The sequence below is a fragment of the Myiozetetes cayanensis genome, unplaced genomic scaffold (assembly GCF_022539395.1).
Source record: "Myiozetetes cayanensis isolate MyiCay16 unplaced genomic scaffold, myiCay2020 scf33, whole genome shotgun sequence".
Lineage (NCBI taxonomy): Eukaryota > Metazoa > Chordata > Aves > Passeriformes > Tyrannidae > Myiozetetes > Myiozetetes cayanensis.
In genome coordinates, this window is record NW_026087555.1 from 4,426,180 (window position 1) to 4,439,298 (window position 13,119).

Sequence of the window (13,119 nt, forward strand, 5' to 3'; positions counted from 1 at the left end):
ATACAAGCAGGCTTTAGCGAAAGGCCATCATGTCCAAGCTGCCCTGGCACCCCAGGGTGCCTCGCTGTCCCATGTGGGCCTTGGTGACCCCAGGAAATGCCTGGTCAAGCAGGCTATGGGAGGGGAGCAGAGTGCAGGGGCACAGATGCTGCTGCTCTGGGGAAAGTAAAGCAGGTGCTGGAGCCATGAGCCTTGTGCTGTTCACTCTCTGTGTCTCTTGGCTGTGCCTGTGCTGGGAGGGACATGTATGGAGGAGGACAGAGCATAAAGAAATACTTGATCCGTTGTCGAAGGACTTGCAGGGAGACAGGGCTCTCTGTGTCTGCAGCACAGCAACACAGAGGCATTTGTGAATTGCACATATTACAGGAACAGCCCTGGCATTCCAGATGCTCACCCAGTGTGATCTTGCCTGGAGGACAGATGCTTCCTCGGGAGGTGGTGTACGCAGCATCCTTACGCCACATGCAGGATTCCACAGTGCCTGCATCCAGTTGTAACGCCTCATCCTGACTCCTGACAGCACTCTGGGTGCCGGCAATCAGCTCGGCTCCACTCTGGATGTGGCCAAACACTATTTTTAGCTGATTGCTGTGGCCAGGATGGGAGCTGGTTGTGTGCTTTGTGCGATTATGACACAGCACGTGCATCCTCCTCTCCTCATGCTGCAGGCTTTGCTGAGACAGCGTGTGGAATTGGTAATGATCCTGGTTAGGAGGCTGCCTTGCCTTGTGCCTGTGGGAAGTAGTAGGGAATTAAGGCTGCAGGTCTTGTGATGTCACCTTGTGCAAAATGCTCAAGAAAAATACTTTGAAAAACCACTCAAATTCTGTAGGTGTGTCTGAAAAGTCTCCTGCTCCACAGCCCCAGGCTGTTTGTGCCCTGGTTTTTATGCAGCCTGTGGATGATGCTGCCTGTGTGCAGCAGCTTAACCCCTTATGCCAGTAGTGACAGCATGAAAGGTTTGCAGTGGCCATTAGGAACTTTGTCACCTTCTGTGTGGATGCTCTTTGTGCTTTCAAAAGTGTGGGGGGGCAAGGTGGGTGGGTACTTCTGCCCTCTTCTTTCTTTTGTTTTTACTTTGTTCTTTGTTTCTAGCAGGTATGGATGCGAAGAAATGCAGCGTGTGGATGTTTTTACCTCTTGTCTTTACCCTGTTCACATCAGCTGGATTATGGATAGTGTAAGTTTTCTCCTGCTGGTTATTTGGGAGAGCAAGTCAGGCTGGGGCAGTCAGAAGCACCACTGAGGTGTGGGCTGTGTCTCAGTACAGAGTGTCTTTTGGGGATGCTGTGTCCTGGTATTACTGTGGGGCTGGGAAGGCACATGATAGGAGCAGGGACCAGTCTGTGCCAATTCATGGCTTGGAGGATCACATTTTTATCCCTGAGTTTCTGTGCTCCCCATGCCAAGCTTCTGACCTTGCCTTCTTCCTGGCACATGTTCCTGGGAGCTGCCTGAGATGAGATAGACAAAAATGCAAAAATTCCCTTTAAACATGTTTTCTTTGAATGACTCAGCAGACCTTTTGAACTTAGGCCCTGCTTTGGGGTGGAAACTCAAAATCTGCAGCATCCAGCACTGCACTGAATCTGCCAGCAGCTTAATGCTGACACCTCACTTTCTTCCTAACGCTTTTTACCAAAATGCACACAAGACATGCATTTCCCTGAGCTGGGCTCTCTCCAAGCATGCAGGCAGATGACTGCAGCATGAATTTGGGAGCAATAAATGTGTGATCAGCAGCTATGCTCAGCCTGAGAAGCATTTATGTTGTGAGATGTGGCTTTGGCCATGGTCTGTGGATGTTGTTTCTCAGCAGCAGGGGCAGCTTAAGCCTTTTGTCTGACCTCTATTGCTTGTTGTTCTTCTTGTCCCATCCCCTCTGTATTAAAACAGCTTGTGTGGAGGGAGGACCATGGTAAACCTGATGAATCAAATATTTCAACTTAAACATTAAAACATTGCCTTGATTATTTTTAAGGCAGCTCAGTTCAGTGACTCTGTTTGTCTACTTGACCTGCAAACCAGATGCAACACAGAGGAAGGCACATAGCTAGGCTGGGAAATAAGCAAAACTGCCTGCTTGAGCAGAGAGAAGCACAGGCTGCCTCCAGCAGCTCCTGCCAGTAAGCTTCGAGACACCTAATGTGTTGTTTGGGTGATATTTGGAATGGAAGCCAGGATGAGGTTTTACACTACTTTCATAATTTTTTTTTCTTTCTTTCTTTTTGACAGGTACTTTATAGCAGTGGAAGATAACAAAATTCTTCCACTAAATGTACCAGACAGGTAAGAGCTGGTTGTGGCTTTATGTTCAATCAGTTGTTTCTTTAAAATAATATAACAATTAAAACTAAATGGAAAAAAACCCCTTGAATCTTTATTCCTATGCCTATATCTCTTAGGAAACCTGGTCCCAAAAGACCACCTTATATAAGGTAAGTGAATTATTTTCTTCCAGTTACTGCTCTGATTAATGGTTGTTATTTATGTGTCTTTACCATCCTAGAGTTACAATGACACACTTTATATTTTCAAGTATTGCAGGTGATGCACCTCCTGCAAGCTGTGTGTTTAGTCAAGTCATGAACATGGCGGCATTTCTAGGTAGGAACCACCAGTGGAATGTTTCTTTCTCAGTTTAAGAGTCACTGAAACATAAGTAAAATCCCATACATACTGTTCTGGAATTAGATGATGTGAAATCTTTTAAACGGTACACTTTCATTTCTGCTTCTTCCCATGGCAAAAAAGAAATATAACGAGGGAAATATAACCTTCCAGACTTCAAATGTGTTGTGGGAGATGAGATGGTAGGTGACTGTCTTGGCCATGGTGATTGTGAAATGGTTGAGTTTAGAATTTTTGCTGTAATAAGAAAAAAGGACAACAGAGTGGTCCCCCTAAATACCCCGGGAATATGCTTTTCAGGTCTTAGGAGTCTGCAGTTGCTGGTCAGCCTTTAAGAACCACCTTTTAGAAGCACAAGGGCAGGCAATCCCACTGTGTGGGATTGTGGTCAAGAAGTGGGGCAGAAAAACAGCTTGCCTGAGCTGGGAACTCCTTATGGCACTCAAGAGGAAAAAGCCAATGTATGATCTGTGGAAGGAAGGTCAGGCTTCACAGGAAGATTGCAGAGCTGTGGGTTGTATGTGCAGGGAAGAGGGAAAAGCTCAATTAGATTTGAAACTGGACAGAGTAGTTTCAGACAACAAGAAGGGTGTTTTTAAGTATGTCAGTGGCAAAAGGAGACCTAAAGAAAATATTGGATGGATACTTGTTGAAGACTTGTAGCCTGACTTATAGGGATAAAGAAGTAGAGGCATTCAATGTTTTTTGTTTTTTGGTTTTTTTGCCTCAGTCTTTAGTAATGCTGATGGACCTTGGGCTGCCCAGTTCCCTTGAGTTGGAGGATCACAAGTGTGGGAGCAGTGATTTTCCCTTTGTGGGCACTGGAGTTGTAAGGGACCAACTGTATCAGCTGAATGCTGATGGGATTCATCCCAGAGTCCTGAAGGAGCTAGTGGACGTTTTGGCAGGGCCCCTCTCAATCATCTACCAAAGGTCTTGGGAGTCTGGGGAGGTCACTGCCAACTGAAAGCCAGCCACTGTTATTCCAGTCTACAGGAAAGGCATGGGGGAAGGCCCGGGGAACTAGAGACCTGTTAGTCTAACCTCGGTTCCTGGAAAAATGATGGAGATTATATGGTCACATTTAAAGAATAATGTAATCCCTAGGGCCAGTTCTGTTCAATATTTTTATCAACTATGTGGATGCAAGAGGTGAAGGCACCATTAACAAGTTTGCTGGTGATACCAAACTGGGATGTCCTTTTGACTCTCTTAAGGAGCAAGATGCCTTTCAGAGTGACGTAGATGACTGGAACAATGGGCAGTGATTAATGGGATGAAATTTAACAAGTCCTCAGCACTGGTACAGCCTCACCCTAAATACTGTGTGCAGTTCTGGGCCCCACAACTTAAGAAGGCTGTGAAGGTCCTTGAATGTGCCCAGAGGAGGGTAACAAAGCTGGTGGAAAGGCTGGAAGGAATGTCCTATGAGGAACTTCGGGTTTGTCTAGTTTGAAGACAAATAGGCTGAGGGGCAGCCTCACTGCTCTCTCCAGCTTCTTGAGGAGGTGAAAGGGAGAGGGAGGTGATGATCTCTTCTCCCTGGGATCCAGTGACAGAGCACGTGGGAATGGTTCAGAGCTGCATCAGGGGGAGTTTAGACTGAATATTTCTTTACTGAGAGAGTGGTCAAACACTGGAACAGGATTGCTAGTGAAGTGGTCAATGCCTCAAGCCTGTCAGTGTTTAAGAAGCATCTGGACAGTGCCCTTAATAACATGCTTTAACTTCGGTCAGCCCTGAATTGGTCAGGCATTAAGATGAGATGATTGTAGGTCCCTTCCAGCAGAAATAGGCTGTTCTGTTCCAATCTCTGCTTTGTGGGTAAAATCAAACTTTCCTCTGCTGTATTTGTGTGCTTCTGAGAGCTGCTTTTACCTTGTACCTCTGGCCACTTTAGTTATGTCAAAGCTATAGGAGAGGAAAACAACAGAAACCTGCTAGAAATGTAGGAATTACTGAAATTGAAAATGCCATTGTTTTGCACAAAATGCTTTTAATTCCCTTTTGTAATTCCTATCAGGTTTTAGAAAAAGATCACATAATTTCAGGATGTAGAATAGAAATTAAAAAGTTCCTGCATGTGAGCTCAAGGAGTCACAGGGTGGCTGTCCCAAACAACTAGCTGGGGATGAAAAAAAGGAATTCCCTTTTTTGGAGGGAACAGAGTTTTCTTGTTTTCAAGGATTTGGAGCGGATTGATTCACTAGAAAAAATTGTAAGAGAGTAAATTGAAACATCATTTGCAGTTTGCATGAAAGTGGGTATTTTTCACTTACAGAGCTCTTATTTTCCTAAACTATGTTTTTGGTATTATACTGAGGGGTTTGTGTAAAATACAGATTCAATTTGCTAAGGCAAACGATTTACAACAATATGACCTGCATGCTATCAGTTTGAGCAGGGGCATGAGAAGGTGTTTGACAGCAACCAGGAAATTTCCCTGTTCAACTAAATAGCTTTTTCGTGGTCTGGCTTGAATCCCCTCTGAAGGCCAACTGTTTACCTGGCTTTCTGTGTTGTTCCATGCAGCATTCCCTATGGAGGGGAAAAATATACAATTGTAATATCTTCTGGGGTTATGTAATATCCTATGATATATCATGTATCACATCTATCACGTATCATATAGCACTCAGGGTAATTGTGAGCTTGGAAGGATTGTTCTTCCGTTCTCCGTGGAAAATTTCTGCAATATTTTGGCTTATGTTCGTGGCAACAGAAATTGTTCCAAAGGAGGAGAAGAGGCAGTGGGCATTATGGTAAAACCTGCAGAAATATGTATGTGCCATTCATATGTTTTTAATACAAGTGGGGTTTGACATACCTCCCCCAGGAGAGCTCAGTGCTTGTCAGTGGAGTGAAACAATGGAAGCCCAGCTGCCACAAAATGAATGCATGATGTGTATGTGATAGACTGTGTGCTGGGAGCTTCACAGGCAAACAGGAAGGTGTTCTTTCCCCAGAAAATTTGCAACCCAGCTCCTAGACAAAACATGGTGACAAAAGGAAGCCTGGAGCTCATGTAATTAACCAGACTACAAGAGAAATGCTCCCTGGTTTTAGTCTCTACCTGACTAAGCAGGAGGAGGCACTAAGCTGACCTGCAGTGAACTCTGCCCTCTGGGTACAGAGATGGGGAGGGATCTGTGAGCCCCCAGCCAGATGTTTACTGCAGCAGATTGTACCCAATGACACACCTTGCATTCTGTTTCCTTCTCAGCGCTTGTTGTGGCTGTCCTGCGCTTCATTCAGCTGAAGCCAAAGGTGCTAAACCCTTGGCTGAACGTCAGCGGCTTGGTGGCATTGTGCTTGGCCTCTTTTGGGATGACCCTACTCGGCAACTTTCAGGTACTGCACTGCAGGCTTGAACCACTCTGTCTGTGATGTGAGTTTCCTGCTTTTCCAGCAGATCTGCGTAGGTCTTTGAACTACCTGTGATGTGAGCTCAGGAGATAACATGTCTGGCTGTGCCCCAGTCCTCTTTGTACCTGCTCTGCCACCTCTGTCTGCCACTGACGTGGCTCCAGTGATATGCTGAGATGAAGGGCCACAATAATTTTTCTTGTATTTCCAGCAGGATTTTCACCTGCATGCTTACACTTGACCTGTCCAGAGCCATAGCAGGAACTTCTTGAATCTCTTGAGCCCTGGGATTAGGCACAGATGGGCCTGGGTAAAATGATGGAGCGGGAAGTTTACGTACACATCTGTGTGAACAGATGCACAACTGCCCATACAGATTTAGCAGACAGCTCAGTGTCCTTCATTTAAAATATATGTTGCTTTAAATCTGCTTCCTGCTGATTCTTAGACCTGCCAGGAGAGGGACACAGCAGAGGAGCACTACGATTTCTAATATGATGTATGCCTGGATGAGGGCCCTCTCATTCTTGATCTTTGCAACATTATACAAACAAACTTCTGCCACATCTCCAGGGATGGATGTCCGCTGTGTTCACGGGTGTGTCTCTTAGGTCTGCAGTGAAAAATCAAGGCGTTCGAGTCAGTGGCACTCGAGTTTCCCCATCTCTTTGCTGACTCTGATGCTCTCCCTCTCACTGGGGTGCAAGTAATGACCCCCAATAATGGCAGAAACTGAGAAAGGTCAGTGTAGGCTGGCTGCTTGCCTTGCTTTGCAGACAGGGAGCCAATATGAAAAGGTACTTGTTTTCTAAAGGTTGAGTACCCCCTTGGGTTATAGAGTAATTGCAGGAACTTTGTCTCTTTTACAGTTGACTTCTTTTTTCCTTATGAATGAGGTGTGAGATAATTTGACTTTTATGGACCTGGTCTTCCAGGTTATAAATTCTGAACTAATTATCCACTCTGTGTTAGTCATCTGTATCCTTGCTTAGATCTTTTGCCAGACATGGAAGCATGTGGTAATGAGAACTTAGTCTGTGCTAAGCTGACTGCTAAGATGAATGTGGCATTAAATCATATTTCTGGAAAATTACAGATTGGTTGTTTTAGAGGAACATTGTAACTGTGAGTCCCTTGCAGTGCAGACTACCTTGGGAAAGGCAGCTCAATCTTATTTTTGCCTGTACTATGATTTGGACCTACCCTTAGAAAAAAGAGTAGAGAGGAGAGGATCAATGGAGGCACAGCACCAATATTGTTATCCTGTAGATTGTGTCTTATTTGATAGGGGTTTGTAAAATCCCTATCAGGAACCAAACAGGAATTGAGGCTGCAGGAAGAAATTACAGACTGATGGTTTCTTTTCTGAAAAAGCCCCAGAGGCTGAAGGGTAAGGGAAATTGTTTGGCTTAATGTTGGACTTGGTGAATGGATTTGCAGCCTCAAGAGGTCTCTTTGCAGACTCTTGCTTATTGAACTTGCCTGCCTTTTAGCCTTGCAGTATTGCACAATCACTGTGCCCTGCAAGACATGGCAGCCCAAGGGACAGAGAAGCCCTTGCACTCCGGAGAGATTGGGTTCATTTGCCTCAGACCCCAATAGTCAAGGATGGGCAGGAGAGGGAATTTGGTTGGAGAAATCTGTCAAACCAGGAGCAGGTACTTGGGTTTTGGCATGTGCTAGCTCAGTGGAGGTGTCAGGGCTCTGGCTGCCCACTGCCCCAGGCAGCACTGCTCCATGCAGCTGGCACTGAAGACCGCACAATTTGCATCTATTGCAAGAAGCTGTACAAGACCCAGGGGATTGTCCTTGTCTGCCCCAGCCATTGCTTTGAGCCAGGGAAGGATTTATTTCAGAGCTCTGCATTTGTGAGTCTTGTCAGGGAGCTGTGGAGGCAGTCCCTGAGCAACTGCATTTTCCACTGTGCTTGAGCTTTGGGCAGAAGATCTGCTCAACTGTGACAGCTGTCAACTCATCTTGGTTATGTTACACCTTACACCTCTCCCAGAAGAAATGATACAGCATCTCTGCCTCACACCTCAGTGATTCTCACTCTCCCTCATCCCACCTCAGCAGCAATCCAGTTAGCTATCAAATAATTCCTGTGGTGTCCAAACAATCACCATTTTGTTTGTTCTTAGCTTTCCAATGATGAGGAGATCCACAATGTGGGCACATCGCTGACCTTTGGCTTTGGAACCTTGGCGTGCTGGATCCAGTCTGCCCTTACCCTCAAGATCAACCTGAAGAATGAGGGGCGGAAAGCTGGGATTCCACGAGTTGCTCTCTCAGCCAGCATCACCCTCTGTGTGGTGCTCTGTATCCTTTTGTCTGGTTCCCTGGGAATCCAGGTATCATATGTGTCCAGTGCTTTCTGCAGCAGGGAACATCGGCTCTTCTCACATCTGTTCTAGCATCTCAAACAATTTAGGAATGCTACTCAGTTTGTCTTCATGGCATTACCCTATGATTGCCTCATTTTGCTAGTTGTTTTACCAAGATGCACGGGTTCACAGATGGGCTCAGTTCCTTCATAAATGTTTCTAAAGCTTCTTAGTTAGTGATATCCGAAGTGGTTACAATACTGAATAGTATCTGTGCGATTTAATGGCACCACTCTTACCTATACAGTAGCATTTAAGACTATGCAAAATATTGAGATAAAAATTCCCTGGAGAACAAAGGAACAATGGAAGAAATCGTGTTTCTGAAGATGAAAAGATTTTGATGTGTTTGTTGAAATGCTCCAGAGTGCTATATCCAGCTCTGCCTTTTAAGACAGTTATCACAGTCAAGAGCTGCTAGGTGACATGGACTTCAGGTTAAAACTAGGTGCTTTAGAAATGGGATTTGGGCTATGGGGTCTGTGGCCACTCAGACTGGATGTGTGTGTGACTTCCTCTACACCTTGTGCCTGTCAGCCCCACTCCAGCCTTTCTGTTTGCACCAGCACTGATCCATTCAATGCATAGTTGCATCAACATTAGTGCTGGATTAAACAAGAGGGCAGAAATAAATGCTGAGGAATAAGCTTATCCCCCTCTTCGGGGAACAGCCTGTTCTTAAAACAGTTCCTTATTGACCTGTCTGGATTTGAACGTTCCAGCCAGTGTCCAGAGGAAGAGCAGATTGACATGAAGGTGTGACATCAGTCACCTCCTCAGCTTCCTTGAAAAAATTTGTAACTGAGCATCAGGCTTTAGTGTATATAATGTGGGAGATGCCTGGTTCTTGTGGTGCTCCCCTCCTCCCCTTGCCTCAAGCCCATAGCTCCTCATTGTGTGTCTGGGGTAGGGCTGCACGCAGGGAGCTCCCGCTGCGCTGACGTCTCCAGAGGCTTCTGCTAAGCTGGGAGCAGGAGCAGCCAGGTAAGCCAGGGCATAGCTCTTCCTGTACCGACACGCTGAGTGTGCCCAGCCCTCTCTAGCTTTTCCCAGCCCTTCCCAGCTGTCTGCTCAGCACTGAGGCACTGAAGGCTTCTTTGAAGGGGGGCAGGCTGAGGAAGTAGTCCCGTTCAGCACCCTCCTGCCAGCTTTGCAATGCCCAGGCTGGCTCCCCATTCCATGCAGTTTGTGCATAACCCTTGCACTACAGGGAATATAGAAGATCCTTAAAGCCAGACACAAAATGCTGTTTGCTGAAGTGAAGGTTTTGTTGTTTACACTAAGCCCAAGAGGAGAAGTCTCCAATTACCTGCTGTTGTGCAGTTAAAACATGGTAGAGGCTGCTTGTTTACCTGTGAAGATGTGTAATCATGTACACTTGGAGTGCAGAGGAAATCCTGACAGACATGGGAGATGGTAGGTTTAGAAGAGATGTGCACTGAGCTAAGGCAGGTGCTCAGCTCAGGAAGGGAAGCTCAGAATTGCTTTTGTGAAGTGCTGCAACAGAATCCAAGGCACAGCAGTGAGACCCTGATGCCAGGCACAAGCAGTCCAAGCACATGGGCACGTGAGCTTGGAGGACAGTTTCTGGCCCCAACAGTGTTCTTTTTCCTTTTACTTTAACATGCCATACTGGGTAGACTGATGCTTCCAGATTTCACAGGAAGGGGTTATTTTGCAGGTGACCTAAAGCAAATGAAAGATTTCACTGTGAAGTTTGAAAGGTGTTCCCACTGCCTGTGATCCAGCAATCTGATCTAGTTCCCACTGAGAGGCTCCTGGTAGGTAGGGGCCCACAGCCAGATCACCAGCTTGCTGGCTCTCTCCCTGGCAAGTTGGATGCTCAGGCAAGGCACTTACTTTTCTGCATCTAAGTCTTTTCCTCTTGAAATGTTTATCAGCCTGATCTGAAATCAGGAAGCCCTGGTATAGGACAGCTGCTGTGTTCCATGGGCATCATTGGACACCTGACATTCCTTTCTTCTCTGGCATCCCATTGTCGCGGTCAAGGCAGGGAGGCGACATGGGTTTCAGGATACCAGCAGCTTTTTTGTTGCAACAGTACAGCTACCTTTATACAGTTCTAGGGTGACACATGTACACACAGCATTGGTTTACTACTTCATAACAACTCACGATTGGACATACATCCACATGTCCTAACACCATAGGCTGACATTCCTCACAGGAAACCCACTGTGTCACAGTCCCCACTGTCCGTGGTTAACCCTCTGCCAGGTGTAAGAAGTTCCATCTTTGGTATTTCAGCTTACTGAGAGCCCAGAACCAGCTGGGCTCCCCAACATCCCATTCACACTCTCCTCATGATGGCTGGATGGGTTGACTGTCATCTGTGTGATTTTGATTGTTTGTCTTCCTTTCTGTCATACTGGTTGGTGTCTCTGCTCCCATTAGTTCTCCTTGACCTTCCTCTTCCAGATTTCATCCTCATGGCACAGGGCATTCACATGCATGCTTCCAGGATCCAGTGGGGCCTGGTGATGTGCTTCCTGTGCTACTTTGGCACCTTTGCAGTAGAGTTCAGGCATTACAGATTTGAGATAATTTGCTCTGAATACCAGGAAAACTTTCTGAGCTTTTCCGAAAGCTTATCAGAAGCCTCTGAGTACCAGACAGATCAGGTGTAGCCTGTCCTCTGGCAGGGGGGAGGGGGGCAGGTGTGGTCTCATGGGTTAAACATAACCTCATTTACACTTTTTTTATGAGTTTGTTTTCATGTGCAATCACAATCGTATTGCCAAAGGGCTCTGAAGGTGGCTGTCTCACTAAGAGCCAAACAAAAGTAGGTGTTCACTGGAACACTCTCAGTGGCAGCATGAGAAAGCACAAACTGTTTAGTTTATGCTACCAGGATCTCTTTGAGTGGCTCTGTCACACCCCTGTTGTTCAAAATGTTCCACAGCCAGTCCTTGTGATGCCCCTCCGAGACAGGTCCTCCTGAGCCTACTCACAGAGGAGGTAAAGGAAGCAGAATTCTTTGGGCACCAAGAGTCTTGAGGAATCACCAGTTCCTGAGTCACCAGCCTGCACCTTTTGTGTCTTTCCCAAGTTGTTTTCTTTGCTGCCAACTGGGGTAACTTGGAAGGGTGAGAAAGAGCATCTATTTCTTCAGAATTTGGAATCGGACAGTGGAAGACCCCAACTGACTGGCTTTTCTGGCAAGCAGGCAGGCATTTCTTTGGGCCTGGAAAGCAGCTGATGGTAAATCTGGGTTTGGAAGAAACTGTGCTGTGATCAGGAAGAAAGACTTGGCCAATGCTCCCTCTTAGCTGGGCAGATCGTCCCCAGACCAGAGGAGATGACACAGTGGGGTGCTGTGCTTGGCTTCATGGTTCAGACTCAACAGTGGGGACTGGGGGAAGTGAGGGGCTGAATTAAGATGAGAATGTTTGTGTGCTCTGAAGATGACCCAGAAAAGGCTGCTCTTCCTAAGTGTGTAGTGCTTCCATCACACATCTTGCATAGTTATTTCAAAAGCTTTTTTTTTTTTTTGTTCCCTGAAGGGGGGAAAATGTGTTAGAGGTACTGGGCTTGTCTGCAATGAGAACAGTACCACTGCAGGTGGTTCTGGACACAAGGGTTTGGTTTCGCTCCTTGTGCACTTACAAGCCAAACTTCAGACATGCTGACAGTAGGGCCTGGGTTCTGGACCCCTCAGTGTGGTCAGTGGTCCTGAATGGAGTTCTCCCCCCAAGGGTGGGTGATGTCGCCTGAAGGCTGGAGGTAAAAAAAGGGAACAAAACTAGATGGGATTCTTCCTAATGGAAGGTTTTCAAACAGAAGGTCTGTTTTCAAAGAAAAACCAGGAGCTCAAAGCCCATTTGAAAACCTCCTTTTGGGAAGGCTGCTGTATTGGCTGGGAAGGGGAGTGATGGGATTTGCTTCTCATGAACATGGCTCCTATTTTCTTTCACAAATCAGACTCAATTTAGGTTGGCATCTTGTCTGAGCCGCAGGAAAATAAGCAGAAATTAAAATGGTAGGAAAAGGCCTTTGAAGGGGAACTGTACCGCTCTGTGGCATTTCAGACAAGAGAGAGAAAAGGTACAAGGGCATTCATCTTCTGCAAAGGTCAGAGGCCTCTCCTGAAAGGAGAAATAGTTGAGACAGACTAATGCAAGTAGACAGCTTTCAGCCAGCCCTTTATCTTCTGTGCACCAAAATTTGTTCTCAGGCAGCTGTTATAAATCCAGAGCACTTCCGGCCAACAGAGGGTTGTTGTGGATTGCTGAAGGCGTCCTCCTTGAAACAGTGTCATTAGTGGAAAGCTTTCCTGGATGGATGTGCTGAGGGTGGCCCAAGAACATAGCAGTGAAAGGTGCTGGGCTCCCCAGCAGCTCATCCAGGGAGCTCCTCCTGGGCATGAACAGTCTGGAGAATGCGCAGGTGGGGATCCTCTTACACAGGCACACACGCTCAATCCATACAGAGCACAAAATAGCAATTTGTTGTAAGGGTGTTTTACTGTAAATAGTCCACTGTGACTTTTGTTTCCCTAATCAATTAATACTTTCAGTTTATCACTTTATATTTTGTAATTTTATCAAAGGAAAAAAAGATGATGTGATTTTTTTTCCTTTTTCTCCTTTTCCTATATGCAATCCAAACTGAACTTCAGGTTTTTAGTGATAACTCTGTACATTTCTTAGAGTATTTCTAACAGCACATTTCAGTACAACTAAGTGACAAGTGATACACACTGAAACATGACTAC

General features: G+C 46.0%; 1 protein-coding gene across 3 annotated transcripts in view; it reads left to right on the forward strand.

Moving 5' to 3' along the window:
- TMEM150C (transmembrane protein 150C) overlaps window positions 1-13,027 on the forward strand; it is a 29,074-nt gene extending 16,047 nt beyond the window's left edge. For 2 of the 3 annotated variants that reach the window (XM_050327248.1, XM_050327250.1), the window contains 7 exons: window positions 1,102-1,183; window positions 2,239-2,292; window positions 2,409-2,441; window positions 2,543-2,610; window positions 5,858-5,985; window positions 8,142-8,319; window positions 10,824-13,027. In XM_050327248.1, coding sequence (XP_050183205.1) covers window positions 1,102-1,183; window positions 2,239-2,292; window positions 2,409-2,441; window positions 2,543-2,610; window positions 5,858-5,985; window positions 8,142-8,319; window positions 10,824-11,032 — 752 coding nt within the window. In that variant the 3' untranslated portion in view covers window positions 11,033-13,027. Of the gene's footprint in view, window positions 1-1,098; window positions 1,184-2,238; window positions 2,293-2,408; window positions 2,442-2,542; window positions 2,611-5,857; window positions 5,986-8,141; window positions 8,320-10,823 lie in introns of all 3 variants that reach the window. The other variant, XM_050327249.1, reaches the window with a different exon arrangement.
- The last annotated feature ends 92 nt before the right edge of the window (window positions 13,028-13,119 follow it).